The sequence below is a fragment of the Muscardinus avellanarius genome, assembly GCF_963383645.1.
Source record: "Muscardinus avellanarius genome assembly, chromosome: 5".
Lineage (NCBI taxonomy): Eukaryota > Metazoa > Chordata > Mammalia > Rodentia > Gliridae > Muscardinus > Muscardinus avellanarius.
This window is the reverse complement of record NC_137790.1, coordinates 13498258-13515789: the sequence shown is the minus strand read 5'-3', so window position 1 is coordinate 13515789 and position 17532 is coordinate 13498258. Positions and strand designations below refer to the sequence as shown.

General features: G+C 40.8%; 1 protein-coding gene across 3 annotated transcripts in view; it reads right to left on the bottom strand.

Moving 5' to 3' along the window:
- The window catches only part of SCAF4 (SR-related CTD associated factor 4), a gene marked incomplete at both ends in the record, with an annotated part of 57561 nt that extends 40386 nt beyond the window's left edge, over positions 1-17175 (bottom strand). For all 3 annotated transcript variants that reach the window (XM_080696681.1, XM_080696683.1, XM_080696682.1), the window contains one exon: positions 17146-17175. In XM_080696681.1, coding sequence (XP_080552807.1) covers positions 17146-17175 — 30 coding nt within the window. The remainder of the gene's footprint in view (positions 1-17145) is intronic.
- Positions 17176-17532: the final 357 nt, after the last annotated feature.

The following is a 17532-nucleotide window of genomic DNA, read 5'->3' as shown; positions in this document are numbered from 1 at the left end:
AATGCTTTTCTCAAATCTTAAACCTGTGAACATGTACTGGGTATGACTTGTGAGGAAAAACACTAGAAGCAAATATACAGCAGTTTAAAAATGAAGTTTAAGCCGGGCTTGGTTGTGCACGCTTCTAATCCCGGCGCTTGGGAGGCTGACACAGGAGCATCACACACGTTCGAAGCCAGCCTCAGCTACTTAGTGAGGCTCTCAGAAACTTAGTGAGACCCTGTTTCCAAATAAAATATAAAATAGGTCTGGAACTATAGCCTGGCGGTAGAAAGCCTCTGGGTTCCACCCGCAGTACCACCAAAAAGAAAAAAAAAAAAGTTTAAAAATTAGCTTTAAAAGATTAATACATTTTTATATTATATTGACTTAAAACTCCTGGAGATGGAACCCAGGGCCCCTCTGCCATGGAGATGCATCCCCACCCCTTTTAAGTTTTTTCCTAAAAAGAGCATCTAAGTTGCTGAGGTTGGCTTCAAGCTTTGCAATTCTCCTTTCTCAGTCTCCAAGAACTGGGACTATAGGCATGCACTACCACCCCAGCCTTTTACTGACTTCTTTAAAATCAAGTAGTATCTACTTTTTTAAGGCAAAAAGATCAACTGATATCTAGACCAATATCTTCAATGGATACAGGCACCCAGAAATGATGCAGATATACTTAATATAAAGTGATATATTTTCCTGGTAATAATCACGTATGTTGACACTATTTGGGCAGACATAACAACAGCCTTTTTGGTGAGGTAGATGTTATAATTCGATTTTACAGATGGGTGCACAGAGGTTGAAGAATCTGTCCAAGTCATGAAGCTAAGTAAGTGGCAGAATTCAATCTGTAAATACCATTTCCCAAAACTTAAGTTATTCCCAATAAGTACCTTAAAATAAGAAAATTACTTAAGAATATTTTAGCACAGAAGAATGGTGCAGAGAAATTAAAGACAATAAAGAATAAATAGTTATGTCAAGTGAGGGAAAAAATACAATGCAGACCTAAACTAGAAGGTACTATTACTAACATATAATTGGTCTGGGGATGGAACCCAGGGGTTTCTGAGCTACATCCCCTGCCGTATTTTTTATTCTTTATTTTGAAACAGGGTCTCACTAAGTTGCTTAAGGCCTCATTAAGTAGCTGAAGCCGTCCTCAAACCGCGATCCTCTGGCCTTAGCCTCCCAAAATGTTGGGATTACAAGCGTGCACCACCAAGCCCGGACATTTTAATAACAGAAAATGAGTGGCACAGAGGTAAAGTGATATTGTAAACCCAAACAACAAGTTGGAGGCAATAAGTTACTACAATATTTAATGCCAACTTTTTTATTCTTTTTTTTTTTTTTTTTTGTGGTACTGGGGGTGGAACTCAGAGGCTTTCCACCTCCGGGCTATACTCCCAGACCTTTTTTATATTTTATTTGGAAACAGGGTCTCACTAAGTTGCTGAGAGCCTCACTAAGTAGCTGAGGCTGGCTTCGAACCTGTGCGATCCTCCTGTCTCAGCCTCCCAAGCGCGGGGATTACAAGCGTGCGCCACCACACCCGGCTTAACTTTTTTATTCTTAAAAGGTCTTGTGACTTAATGAATGTGCAACTTGGGGAAAAAACGACCAGTAGAGTTTAGGTGATCAGAATATTGAGTTACATACAAAAGCAATTAACTCTTAATTTCTCAAGTCTTAAAGCTTTAACTAGCCAGCATTGTGTTCTGTGCAAGTCTACCTTCTGAATGCTGACTTCAATTTTTCCAGAGAGGATAGGGTCCTACTGCAACTAGTTCTGAGTTTCATTTGCAGACCCTTAAAATGAATAGTTTGCCACCTTTATGAATTGTTAAATAAAAGCATCTAATAGAGCCTTTTTCTTTTTTTGCGGTACTGGGGATGGAACTCAGGGGCTTTCTATCTCTGAGGTACACAACCAGCCCTGTTTTACCCTTTATTTTGAAACAAGGTCTCACTAAGTAGCTGAGGCTGGTTGCAACCCTGCAACCCTCCTGTCTCAGCATCCTGGGATGGATTACTACAAGTGTGCACCACCACACCTGGCTCTAACATAGTGGGTTGTGTGTGTGTGTGTGTGTGTGTGTGTGTGTGTGTGTGTGTACTGGGGATGGAATCCAGGGGGCATTCTACTTCAGAGCTATATCCCCAGCCCTATTTTTTATTCTTTTATTTCGAAATAGGGTCTCACTGAGTTGCAAATGGCCTCACTAAATAACCGAGGCTGTCCATGAACTGGGGATGGAACCCAGGGGCATTCTACCTGTCTACAGGCGATCCTCCAGTCTCAGCCTCCCAAATGCTGGGGTTACAAAAGTACTTCACCACGCCCGGCTTCCAGCAGTTTTTTAAACACGTTACTTCTGTCCTCCCTCACATTTACCAACCCAACCTTTTTTTTTAAAATTAAAAATGTTCAGTTACATTTATTATTCATTTTCTACTTATGTGGTTTATTTTTCTCATTTTAAAGCAAAGTGAACTTGTTATGATTTTTTTTTTTTACTGAGTCTTCCTCTACCAATTGAGCAAAGTTTCAATTTAATGTTTAATAAAGAAGAATTCTTATGGTCATCAATATTGGCTACAATTCTTACAAGCATAAAATCCAATCTTGTCAAAGATTTCAATCAGATACTAAGTTTTCATCATAAATTTGTTAAGTCATGTCCAGGACATAGGCTGGATAATCAAATGCCTAGGAAATCTTGGCTCTACCACTTGCCAGTTACGAAATTTATTTTTAATCTATAAACAGAAAATAATAAGTCAGGTGTGGTGGTGCCTGTAATCCCAGTACTTGGGAGCTAAGACAGGAAGATAGCATGTTAGAAGCCAGTTTTAGCAAATTAGTGAGAACCTGTTTCCAAATAAAAAATAAAATAGAGCCAAGTGTGTAGCTCAGAGGTAGAATTCTCCTGAGTTCCATCCCCAGCAGCCCCACCCACCCCAGAGAATAATAGTCTCTACTTTTTAAAGAAATTTAAGAATATAAAAACATATCAAAGAACTTGGTATGGCATCTTGCACAGAACCACACAATAGATGTTAACTATTATTACCACTATACCTGTTGAAAAAAAGCACATTTCAGAGCAGTGCTTTTCAAGCTACAGGCTGAAATATATTAGTGCACTGTGAAAATAAGCTCAACTGGTAGGGACATAACTTTTTCTTTTAGTGGAATAAAGTAAAAAAAAAAAAAAATTGCACAGCATATAGTAAGGTTAAGTACTACATGTGGGAACTCAATCTTAGCTGGGCGTAGTGGTGCATGCCTGCAATCCCAGTACTTTGAAAGGTTGAGATAGGAGGATCACAAGGTTTGAGGACAGCCTCAGCAACCTAGCAGAACCTTGTTTCAAAACAGGGGGACAACAAGAAGGTAGGGTTGGGCATAGTTTGAAGTGTCCCTTGGTTCAATCCCCAGTACCTCAATCAATCAATAAATCAATCAATAATGGGCCTGTTATCTGCAGATGACCTACACAATATCTTCTATACACTTCTGATCTACAATATAAATGCCATCTGAATAGGTGTTATACTATATTGTTTAGAGAATAATGAGCAGAGTCTGCACATGTCCAGATGCATTACTGGCTCAAAACTACATAGCACACAAATGACACATAAGGTGAATAATTCCAACAGGACTGCTGGTGAGACACTGAGAATGGACAAAGGAAGGTACAGCAAGGGCTTGCCTGCACATCACCTTTCTTATGTGGATCAATGTAGTGCTTAAGGAATCGTATCCTTTGTAACTTTCTGGAATTCCCCACTCCCCAATATTTTAAATCAAGACTGTAAATCTGTGGGCACAGAAGGCCAACTATACTGTGTCACAACACAGCTCAGTTTTGTTTGTAATTAAATATGCACAAGCACCTGAGTCTGAATATTCTTACTTTAAGGATTTTGATCAAAAAATATGAAAACCAATGGTCTGCTAAAAATTCTTCTGTTTTAAGAAAGAAGGAAAATAAGCAGGTGTGGTTATAATCCCAGTACTTGGGAGGCTGGAACAGGAGAATCATAGGTGTGAGGACAGCCTCAACAAGTAGTGAGACTCTCATCAACCTAGTGAGATTGTTTCAAAGTAAAAAACTGGGCTGGAGGTATAGCTAGAAGGTAGAATGCTCCTGGATTCAATTCCCAGTAACTAAGACAGACAGACAGACAGACAGACAGACACACACACACACACACACACACACACACACACACACACACACACAGACACACACACACACGGAAAATAAAACCCAAAGTAACTGATGGTCAATTTTCAATAATGTATAGATTCCTGCAAACCACCAATACATTCCTTATAGATTAAAAAAACAGGCAGTGTCACCAAGTTAGAAAGTCTTAGTCAGAATGCACATATTATACAGAGTAGATAAGAGATGAAAAGATAATTCAGACTCTAGCTATTTCTGACCAACATCTAATCTCAGCTAACAAACTTCAAGGGGAAAAAAAACATCAGCTTTATTGACAAGCCCGAAACCCATACACACAAAAAAATTAATTCCAAGAAAATCTACTAGCGAAAAAAACACAATACATTGTGACATTCTAGAGAGGGTCAGAAAGACCTGGTTTGAATCTGGGCCTTGCTGTAGCAATTCTGAGCAAATTACTTAACCTCTCTAGGCCACTGAGCCACTGACTAAGTCCTCATTTGTAAAAAGGATGTATCAACATCTACTTGATATGTATCAATTTCAGTGAGAACTAAATGAGGTTTGGATATGGAATGACTAGCAATATAAACTATTTATATATATATATATATCACCTGGAACAGGTCAAGTGTTCATTAGGCGTAGCACTTCCCTCACCATTATAGCACATGAATTCACAATTCATCTGTCAATGGAAAAAAAATTTGTCAAAGCAGCCAGAAAACAGGAGCAGCCACCCCCAAAAGGTACATGACCCCCTTATAAGGCATAAGTATACTATGAAAAACATGAAACCTGCCAGCAGCAAATCTGAATTTGGCCCTTTGTTCTGTCACTTAGGAGAAAGTCTAAACATGACCACTGACCTGCTGCATAACATACTGAAGTTTAAGACACCAAGTACTCTAAACACGAAGAACCATTCATTCTCACCTCTTATTTTGAGGGATCAGAATACAGCAGTTTCTAGAGAAGATAGGAATGAAGATATGTGGCTTGTGACACTTGTAGAATTAACAGTGGCTGGGGATTAGTCAAAGCAGTATGGTACTACTCTGCTATATGGTAATGGTATAAAGGATCTTAGGCTGTTCTATGGATACCAAGACTAGGTAATATATGTTTAGTGGTACTGGGGACTGAACCCAGGGGCATGTCACCTTGGAGCTACCCCTCGCCCCAGCCCTTTAAAAACTGGTGAAATGGCATAAGTTTACAATTTCTATAAATATGCCTTTTCCTGCCTTTTTTTTTTTTTCAATACTGGGAATATTCCCAAGATAAAGGTGAAATGGCATAAGTTTACAATTTCTACAAATTGGCCTTTTCCTACTTTTTTTTTTTTGCATTACTGGGGAATATTCCCCTATGTATTATATATTTTATTTGGAAACAGGGTCTAAGTAGCTGACGGCGCTGGCTTCGAAACTGCACAATCCTCCTGTCTCAGTTTCCCAAATACTGGGATTAAAAGCCTGTGTCACCACGCCCGGCTTTCTCTTTCTACTTTTTGAAATTGAGCTGTCACAGTAATGAAAAGAATCAGAAGGCCACATATTAGTCTAAATACTTTTTTAAACCTTAACTCGCTCAAGCAACATTTCCTTTCTGAATGTCAATGAATACTTACCCTTCTTTTCCCAACTTTAAAAAAATTTCCTTAAATTTACTTTGTAATGAATTGATTATATCTAGCAGCTTTTGCTATTACAACCCCAAGATGACAAAGCATTTTTCCTTAAGCTTCTGTTATTAATATATAAGGGCAAGTTTTTATTTACAGAAAAAAACAAGAATGCTTCCCAAAAGACACATATCCGTGGTGGGCAGAGACTTAGATCTCCCTCCCATCTGGTATGGATTTTCAAAGCATTTGATTCTACAGTCTCTGCTTTGTTTTCTTTCATTTGACTCAATATGCCAGATATACTGACTTAAACCAAACTGAGTTTAGACCAACATAACTTTAATGCTTATTAGTAACATGTAACTTTATAAAGTGCACACTAAACTTCTTAAAAAAGGATAGTCATCTTTTCTGAAGAAATGCGTTCTTAGAGCCTGAAGACAATGCCACAAAACACTTATTCCTAGAACAATTACACAAGAAATAGTTTATAGTCTCTTTCAACCCAGTATTTCATTTTTCCTTTAACGTGTAATTTACCAAAGGCATGCTTGAGTATATACTTTTTCAATACTGGGCAAAACAATGTGAAGTAGACGAAACACCAACTACATGTTAAGCATTACCGTGCCATTCCACGTGATAGCAGAAGGCTGTGTACTAGTTAACCAACAGCACGTAGGCAGGGAGATAACAGTAAAACTGGAAAATGCAGAGAAAACTCAATAAAGGAAATTTCAAATAAGTTTAACTTTGCCAATCAGTACAAATCTAAGCAATGAGATAATTATTCATTTTGTCCTCTTGCATCAATTAGCATAAAATAAAAAGGGTATTCTACTAAGACCAAATGGGCAAATTTTAATTCCAGACAAAAATACTATATACCTATATACTGTAGAATATAACAAGAACTTTAAAAGATCTAAAATATTCTAGAGCGCAAACTGCAAAATTTTGGGATGTGTGGTACTGGAGATTGAACCTGAGAGCATTCTACCTCTGAGCTAGGCCCCCAGCCCTATTTTTCTCCAGTATTTCCCCCCCCCCCCCGCCCAAAAGATCTTTGTGCCTAGAACACAAAAACACATTTTTCTCTAACTTTTTTTGGTGTGTGGTACACAGGATGGAACCGGGGGGGGGGGGGGGGGGCATTCTACCTCCGGGCTACACCGCCAGCCCTATTTTTTATTCTTTATTTTGAAATAGGGTCTCACTAAATAGTAGCTGAGGCTGAACAGACTCTTGTTTCAGCCTCCCAAATGCTGGGATTACGAGCCTGCGCCACCTCATCCGGCTCTCTTAACTTTTCATTATAAATGTAATTAAGTGGTAAGTGTGTGGTTATATAATGCCCTTATCACATATGGTTTGTCCAGGGAATAAACAATGTGTGATGCTTAGTAGTTACTATGCTACTTGCAAATCTTTAACAAAACTTTAAAAAATAAAAATTCCTCTATTCTTATAATTACTGAAACTTTTATGGATATAAAATCCAAAACTAGGAAATCCCTGTTTTAAATATATTTTTGGTTGACATCTGCACAGTAAAGAATGCATCTTTTTTTTTTTTTTTTGGTGGTACTGGGGTTCCTGGAAACCCTTCTACCTCCGGGCTACACTCACAGACCTATTTTATACTTTTTTATTTGGAAACAGGGTCTCTTACCTGTGGGATCCTCCTGTCTCCGCTTCCCAAGTGGGGATTACAAGCATGTGCCAGCCAGGCAAAAAGCATCCTCTTAATTACAAATACCTAACTTACTCCCATGTAAATTGTATTTACTTTTCAGAGTCAATGCCCCTGAAATCTGAATGTTTAACCGTATGCTTAAAAGAAGGCCTAAGACAGATCTAGTATCAACACAAAACATTTCTAAAGTAGAGCAAATTTACAAAAGCTTTCTAAAATAGGAGGAAAAGGATATTGCAGGGTTTCTTCTCGCTGACCAAGGTCTTTAGTTTGACACAAACACAACAAAATAGTTTCATCTATTTCCCCAGGATTACTACTCTTTAGAATTTCTAAAGATTCCAAACCAGATACAGCAACAAAGATGCAGGTAATATGCTCTATTTCAAACAGGTCAAGAATTCTTCAGGCTTCCTTTTCCCTAAATTTCCTTTTCCATCCTTTCCACATCCCCCCATAAATGTACCACAACTTTTCTGCTATTTCAGAATTTAGAAAAATGTTTTACAAAATAAAAATATGCAAATGCAAAGTTAGTTAATATTAAACTCAAAAACACTTTTAGGTTAACTCCATGTTTCTATGTGCATCAATAGGGTATAGTTATATAGCAGCCTTCATCTATCTGCATTATTTCAGACTCTGTATGTATGTAGAGATATAACCAAGCCTTAATTCTGTCAACATTTACTGCAGTCAGAAGTAATTTTCTAAGTAATTAATTTCTGATGATTTACTCTACCAAGTATGCTCTAATTAATTTTTCATTTTATTTTATTTTATTTATTTTTTTTGGTGGTACTGGGGTTCCTGGAAGCCCTTGTACCTCCGGGCTACACTCCCAGACCTATTTTTACATTTTTTTTATTTGGAAACAGGGTCTCCTAAGCCAGCACGCGGGGCTGGCTTCGAACCTGCGCGATCCTCCTGTTTCTGCCTCCCAAGCGCGGGGATTACAAGCGTGCGCCACCACGCCCGGCTAATTTTTCATTTTAGGCCACCATTCCTGCCACTTCCAAGGGTCTACTCTTCACTTACAGGACCACACTGTGGTCCCTTACTGGTGCTTTAGTCATTCAGCTCCAGCTCACAGTAGGTCATTTCTATTCCTTCCCTCCACTCTGGCTCACTGAACTGCAATCACTCCTTTACACTTGCTCAAGAAATGCCAGGAGGTGATTTTAGAAAATGTCAGTATCATACCCTTACCAGTTTTTTTTTTTTTTTTTTTTTTGTGGTGTGTGTGGTACTGGAGATGGAACCCACAGGCTTTCTACCTCCAGGCTACACTCTCAGACCTATTTTATACTTTATTTGGAAACAGGGTCTCACTAAGTAGCTGATGCTGGCTTCAAACCTGCGCAATCTCCGTCTCAGCCTCCCAAGCGCTAGGATTACAAGCGCGCGCCACCACGCCTGGCTTCCAGTTCTGTATTTCACTAGTACAGATGTCAAAAAAAAAAAAAAAAATTTTGTTCTGGGAATTAATTAATTAATTAATTGGTGGTACTGGGGGTGGAACCCAGAGGCTTTCTACCTCCGGGTTATACTCCCAGACCTGTTTTATATTTTATTTGGAAACAGGGTCTCACTAACTTGCTGAGAGCCTCACTAAGTAGCTGAGGCTGGCTTCGAGCCTGTGCGATCCCAGCCTCCCAAGCGCGGGGATTACAAGAGTGCGCCACCATGCCCGGCTGTTCTGGGAATTTAAACAAAGAGTTTTCTACCACTGAACTATACTTCCAGTCTTATTTTATGTCATTATTTTGAAACAGGTTTCACTAAATTGTAGAGGCTGGCCTTGAATCTGGTATTTTCCTGTCTTAGTCTACCAAATACTGAGATTATAGGCATATGCCACTGTACCCAGCTTCAAGACCACTTTTACTGTGCATCAACAGTGAATTTTATGTCCCCTCTAAGTGGGGGTATAAAACATTTCTGTGAAATAAGTATTTCCTCTTGGAAATGAGTAGGAGAAATAAAAAATGATTCCAGAATATAAAGTCACTTGATTTTAAGAAATAAAAGCTAGCCGTGCGCATGTGCACATGCGTGTGTTAGTTACTGGGGGTTGAATGCAGAGGCATTCTACCTCTGGAGTACATCCTAGCTCTATTATTTTCTTTACTTTGAAACAGGGTCTTATTAAGTTGCTGAGGCTGGCCTTGAACCTATAATCCTGAAAGTACTAGGATTACACACCTGGCAAATGTTTGCATGTATAAAGTCCCTAAACAAAAATTTTGAGTATAAGTTAGAATACAAACAAATCTCAAGTCTTTAAGTGCGAGTTGTATATATTAATTATTGTGGATGACTTACAAACTTAACCTTAGACAAATTCTTCCAAAAGTATGTATTATTCTGATTGCATCACTTGCTCCCATGCTTCAAATATACAAAAGATGTTCACTTAGCTCTCTACCCGTAACTATCACAGTAGACAAACACTAACAGTTTCAAAGAACTTCAGAGCACCCAAGTGTGGCTGTGGATGGGCTCAGATAAGACTACAGGGATTTGAGCCAAATTTCTGAACTGCCACTTCTACACTGTGACTTGGGACTACTCAAACCACTTTTCTTATTTCCTTACCTTCAAAATAGAAAGAACGCAGAAGTCTTGTATAAAATACTGAAATCTAAACTGGGCATGGCGATGCATGCCTGAAATCCTAATATGTGAGAGGCTGAGACAGGAGGACCACAGGTTTGAAATCAACCCAGCAACTTAGTGAGACCGGTTCCATCTAAAAACAAATAGGGCTGGAGATGTGACTCAGAGGTAGAATGCCCAGCACCACAAACAAACAAACAAACAAACAAACAAACAAACAAACAAACATTTACTGGCTAACACATAATTGTTTAATGAACAAATCCAAGATTCTTTTGTTTTTCCTTTAACCTGTCCCCACTGGATTACTTCTTAACATAGCAATGTGAAAACTAAAGCTATCTTTTGAACAAATTTAGAATTTAGGACCAACAAATTAACTTACAGAGCCACAGTTACTGGATATGTTTTCAAACTGATAGAAAATCAGATCAAGCAAAATAAATAAATAAATAAATAAATAAATAAATAAATAAAAATGGTATCTTACAGACTAACATTTTGTGTTTTTAATGGCTTTAAAATAGAATTCAATCGCTGGGCGTGGTGGCGCATGCTTTAGTCCCTGTGCTTGGGAGGCGGAGACAGGAGGATAGCACAGGTTCGAAGCCGATTCGAAGCCAGCATCGTTGGCTTAAGAGACCCTGTTTCCAAATAAAAATATAAATTAGGTCTGTGAGTGTAGCCTGGAGGTAGAAGGGTTTCCAGTAACCCCAGTACCACCACCACACACACACACACACACACACACACACACACACACACACACACACATCATACACCATAAAATTCAACATTCAAAAATATATACAATTCAGTAGTTTTTACTATGTATAGAGTTGGGCAACTATTAACATGATTTATTCCACTCAATATAAAGCTAGACCTCAAGGGGCTGCCAGGAGATTTTACAAATTCTCTGAGTCAAGAAAAAGCAGAAGAAAAGTAGGATTAACATTTGGTATCCAAAAATTCCTGGAATAACAGCACAATATGGTCAAATGTAGTTAGATAAACCACACACTAAAGAATTTGCTTGTACCCTTTGTTCATTTCTTTATATAGACCTCTCAGAGAAGGAGTGATCAAAAACAAGATTAACACTACAGGCTAAAATATTGAATCATCCTTAGATTATCTAAATTCTCTAAGACAATTAAGACCCACAGCCAAACTGAATGTTTCAAAATCAATTCTTAAGTGTTCACAAAGCTTAATTTATCCCAGTGTAAAGATAAAAACAAATATTAACTTATATTTTCTTCCTATACTACAAAGAAGCATTATTTATACATCAGCTCAATGCTATGGTTTTCAAAATATAAGGACCCTGGGGTTTCTGTGTTCTTCTCAGTGGTCTATGAGATCAAAACTGTTTTCAATATTAGCATTAAAATATTTTATGCCCTTTTCATTAATTTTCTTACAAGTAGACAGCAGTGTTTTCCAGAGGCTAACAGATGTGAGTTGCAAGAAACTGAAAAAGTAGGTATGAGGACCTAGGTTTTATTAAGCCAAAGGTTAAATAAAACTTATACAAAAAAGCCCCAAAATAAATCCACTATTTTTTTTTTTGGGGGGGGAGATTATTTTTCATTAAAAAGGTCACTCATGCAAATATATAATGATGAGTTTATTACTGGTATGTGTGTGTGGTACAACTAGGGAGCCTTATTTTTATTTCGAAGCAGGATCTTAAGGAAGGTATAGCTTAGAGGTAGAATACCCCCTGGGTTCAATTCCCAGGACAAAAAAAAAAGTTTGAGGACAGCTGTCCTGGAGAGTGTGCACAAGGACAAACACATGTTTGAGAAGTTCAGCACTGTTTGCTAGCGAAAAATGCACTAAATCTTTACAGCATATAATATGTTTGAGCAAAACAGGACTTGCAAATATGTACAATAATAAACTACTCCTATATCAAATAATACAGGCTGCATATTATTTATAGACCAGAGATTAATACCAAATTATTTGATTGCCTCTGACTAGGAGTCAGGAAAAAAAGACTTTATACAAATTTTTTTTTTTTTTTTTTGCAGAAATGGGGCTCAAACCCACAGGCATTCTACCTTCGAACTATACCTCCAGCCCTATTTTTTATTCTGAAACAGGGTCTCACTAAGTTGCGAAGGACCTCACAAGTTGCGGAGGCTGGCCACAATCCCATGATCCTGTCTCAGCTTCCAAGTGATTACAAGCATGTGCCACCATGCCTGGCCCATACATTTTTTTTTAAAACTAAAAAGGAAGAAAAAAATCACTTAAAATAGTAAACAACTGTCCATTGTTTCATTTTCTCTGAATTACTTTTTCTTGTACTGTAATTAAATGTCTTAAAAAGAAAGTTGTAGATAATTTTAAAAAGTGGGAGAAGATTTAGGGAGTTGCCGGGTGTGGTGGCACGCCTCAGCTAGTAAGGCGCTCAGCAACTCGGTGAGACCCTGTTTCCAAATAAAATATAAAATAGGTCTGGAAGTATAGCCCCACCCCCAGGACCACCAAAAAAAAAAAAAAAAAGGGGGGGGGAAGTTTGGGATTTAGAAAAGATTGATTAAAGCTAAAAATATAATCAGTGAAGCCTGGCATGGTGACGGGCCTGTGATATCATTAATTGGGAGGCTGAGAAAGGAGGATCTTGGGTTACAGAACAGCCCTAGCAACAATAGTCAGATTCTCAGCAACCTAGGAAGACCAAGTGAAAAATGAAAAGGAGGGGGCGACATTTTGGGGTTATCTCACTATGTCACTCTGTGGCGCAGTGCTTTACTCTAAGCTCTAGCTTTCCCTCTTTCTAATGGTGCCGTAACAGTTACAACCTATATTCTAATAAACTCTTTTAAGTCTTCAAAAAAAAAGAAAGAAAGGAAGGAAGAAAGAAAGGAAGGAAAAGAAAAGAAAAGGAGGGCTGGGGATGTAGTAGCTTGGAGGTAAAACACCCCTGGGTTCAATCCTTAGTAACACCACCACAATGGGTGGGGGCTAACAAAATCTAACCTGTAAAGCTTTTATTTATCCCCAAACTTCAATAAAACGCCACACTCTTCACATTAGAATGTCTAAATAACACAACATAATGTAATTTTTATTGGCCATAATTAAGATTCTTTATCACTCATCTTTTCATCTTTCATACTTTTGTCCCTGCCATAAAAATTCTCCAAATACCCTATTAAATGGGATCTTTAAAAACTTCACTTTTCTCATCTTTCCTTCTATATCAGAGACTTCTTTAGATTTTGCTTCCAATTTGTTCTTTTGTTGTTGTTCACCATTTTGCTCCAAGCTAACCACTGCCTCTTGTTGATTTTTTGTTTTTTTGGTGGCACTGGGGATGAAACCCAGGGGCATTCTACCTCCAAGCTACACACCCAGATCCTATTTTTTTTTTTTTAATTCTTTATTTTGAAACCAGGTCCGCAATCCTCTAGACTCAGCCTCCCAAATGCTGGGATTACAAGCGTATGCCACTACCCCCACCCCCAAACCAAACTTTTAAGACTACATTTGCTACTTATTTCCTTATCCACCATCACCATTCAACCCCAAGCTTCCAGTCATATTACCTTCAAAAATTTCAAGGGCTTTTCAAGTCTTTAACCTAGACCATTCTCCTGGCATTATACAAAATATTATCCTCAGGCAGCAGTTAAGCTGGAGATCTGCATTCAAACCCCAGCCCTGCCATTAGTTAGCAGTATGCCCTTGGGTAAATTATTATTTAACTTCTTTGAAAACTGGCTTCCTCATCTATAATTGGATATCTATGCAAAGTTGTAGAATACTTATCTATTAAATTAGACATGTATGTGTGCAGTCAGTACTCGACATGGCAAAGATTCATGTTCTATCTCCCTCTGAACTTTCCCCAAAGCACATCTGAGAGTAATTCCTGATATTTTCCCCTCTATCTCTTGGTTGCTTCCAAGTTTGAGTCCTATATGCTCAAGTGCTTGCCAAAAATGTCCATGTGACTGTTCCACACATAATTCAAACTCAACCTGTTCCAAAATCAAACACATTTTCTTATCCACTGCTTGACTTGTGTCAATGGTATCATCACTGTCTCAACATTTAAAGTGTGGGGGCAGTAGTGCTTATAAACCTATCACAAGCCACAGTTCATGGATTCTTGGCCCATATCTGTCCCATACTCTCCTAGACTTGCCAAGAGCAGGTTTTGGTTATATTATCCCAGTATTTAAAACTTCCAATGCTTACCCATAGCATAAAGATGAAATTCAAATACAATAGACAGACCTGAAACATACCAATCTTGTTACCAATAGCTTCCAGAGTCCACCTTTGATCACTTTCCTAAACTTTTTAAAATCTTAAAAACTGATCATACTTCCTTCACTTCCCAAGCCTTCACTGATCTCCCCAGGTCACCCCACAGTACACAGAAGGGTCCCAAAGAAGTTGTTCCACCACAGACTAGCCATTTGCCCAAGTCTTGTGTCTTCTATTAGAGTCAGACTCCTAGGTGACAAAGACAGAAACTCAAATGTTTGTTAAATGAAGATCAGGTTCAGGATATTTAAAGTTACTGGGAAGTAATTAAAAAGTCTCATGAATGAGAGAGCCACTACAAATCAAACAGGCACAAGGATATAGATTTCTAAACTCACTAGAACTGCACTTAGAAGAAAGTCACAATTTAGCTAAAGTTTTTTTTTTTTTTTTTTTTTTTTTTTTGTCTTTTGGTGCTTGTACTGGGGATTGAATCCAGGGGCATTCTACCTCTGAGCCATACCCCCCCCCCACCACCCTATTTCTTAGTTTTATTTTAAAACAGAGTCTAGATAGGTTCATGAAAGTCTCACTACTTGCTGAGGCTGTCCCTGAATCTGTGATCCTCGGGTCTCAGCCTCACCACACCCGGTTTTAGAAGACAGTTTTAACACAAGCAATACACACCTAACATAAATGCAACCTGCAGTTCATAAAGCCTAGGAACGGAAATGAACAATGATAATCAAATGCTCATATTCTACCATCTTCCCCTTCTAAGGAGTCAATATCATTCCTTTTTTTAACTAAAAAGTCTTAAACTCAGATTTTTAAGGTTAATAATAGTTTCAGTGATGTGCTTAATCCCAACTTCTAAAAAACCTAAAATTAAGCTGGGGGTGGTGGTGCACCCTTGTAATCCCCCCCCCCCCTTGGGAGGCTGAGACAGGAGGATCCCATAGGTTCAAAGACAGCCCCAGCTACTTAGTGAGGCTCTCAGCAACTTAGTGAGACCCTGTTTCCAAATAAAATATTAAAAAATTGGCCTGGGAGTATAGCCCAGAGGTAGAAAGCCTCTGGGTTCCACCCCAGTACCACCACCAAAAAAACCAAACCAAACCAAAAACCCCTAAAATTATAATACTTTTTTGGGGGCTGTACTGGGGATGGAACCCAGAGGCATCCTACCTCCAAGTTCCACCCCCCCAGCCCTATTTTTTATTCTTTTTTCTTTTGAAACAGGCTCTCACTGAGTTGCAAAGGGCCTCACTAAGTAGCTGAGGCTGTCCATGAACTGCGATACTTCTGATCTTAAGAACAGACTAAAAATCCTGCTCCTGTTCATTAAAAACATCCAATAGTTAAGTTTTTACCTTGGAAGAAAAGTGGGTTTGAAATCTTTTTAATAATTGTGCCATTTGTGTAAGTTTTCATTCACTGAAGAAGCATTTACCAGGCACCTGGCACGGGGGGGGGGGGGGGCAGGGAAAAAAACGAAACTCCCTGCCCTCAAGGAGCCAATATTCCAGTGAACCTCACCATCAGGAAACATGAGTCAGTGCAACCCTGAAATATCTGGAGCATTATCAGAAATTTTCTGGCAACCCCAAAGTAGAAAATATATTACTTATCTTAAAAATTATCCCTTTTAAACCTTTTCGACACTGCCCAATATTAGTTACAAAAAAAAAAACATTTTATGTACCCATCAGTTGAAGAAAAATAATTGTTAGAATAATTTGTATGGCAATAAACTGATCTCAAATCAGTGCGTTGATCGGAGAGTCCCATATTACAGCACTACAAACAGGAAGGGAAGTTACTGCACCCGTAATTCTGTTCCAAGTGCACTACAAAATCTCATTGTGAGATGCAGCAAGTTCTAAACGCCACATCTCGACCTACTACATCTGATTTCTTCGAAGTTCTCTTATCTGTAGTGTTTGAAAAAGATAATCCGACTCCCACGATAATAGTTTCCATTCAGAAGCTGCGTTTCACACCCTCACTGGTCAAGTCCCCTCCTCCCAAATCGACAGAGATAACTCCACTCTCCAAAAGAGCACCTGGAAGGATTAGAGATACAACCAAAGAGCTTTAGGGGAGGCAGGCAGCTTTGTTCCCAGTTTTGGAAGGTTTTCACATGTAAATGTTCCCGTCCGAGGGAGCCAAGGATTAATTACCTTGGGAGCGGGTGGCCCGGCGGTCGCCGGCTTTCTAGCGGACGAAGGCGGAGCAAAGTACTCCCCGTCCCATTCAACTTTTTAGGTGTCACGTTGGGGCCTTGGAGCCTAGGGGAGGGTTACGTCCACGACCCCGAAAGGGCAGTAAGGAGCCGCCTGCCCGCGGCTTTCTGACCCCCGGCCCCCCGAGTGAGTGAATCCGGGAGGAGGGGGGCGAACACCCCCTCCAAAGTCCTCGGGACCGGGGATCAGAGTCCAGGGGCGGCCGGCCCGAGCAACAGGAGGGCCGCGGCCGCCGCCGCGACGCCCCGGCCGCCCGCCCGCGCGTCCCTCTCAGCCCGCGGAGCCGGTAACGGGGCCCGCAGCCCGGGCGCCCGAGCCAGGCCGCCGGGGGCGCCGCCGGGCGGGCGCGGGGTCGGCCGGGTGGGCGGTGGGGGAGGGGAGCGGCCAGCGCCGGCGGCCGGCCTCCCCCGGGCCGCAGCGCGCAGGCCCCGCCGCTCCGGAACCCGGGCAGGAAGCGTCCCCACCCCGACCCGAGCTTTAAACGCGGGCGGCGGGAGCGGCGGCCGCGGCCCGGCCCGAGCTCCTCACCTCCTGGTTGAAGGCGTTGACGGCGTCCATGTTCGCGCGGCGGCGGCGGCTGCCCGGGCCCGCCGGTCACATAGACGTCGCGCCGCGGCGGAGCGGGCGGGGGAGCGACGCGCGGCGGAGCCCGAGGCCGGGCGGGAAGGCGCTGCGGCCGCGGCGGCGAGGCGGGCGGCGGGCCCGGCTCAGTCCCGCTCGGAGGCGGAGGAAGGCGCGGCGGCGCGGGGCTCCAACATGTCCGTTCGGGGGTGGCGGCTGCGCTCTGCGTCTCGCTGACACGGCCCCCGCGCCCTCACGCTCCGGCCCACACTGGCCCGGCCGGCGAGCGGGCGGGCCTCTCTCTGCCTCTCGCCAGCGGGATGGCGGCAGCGGCCCGAGTCCACGCCGCGCGGG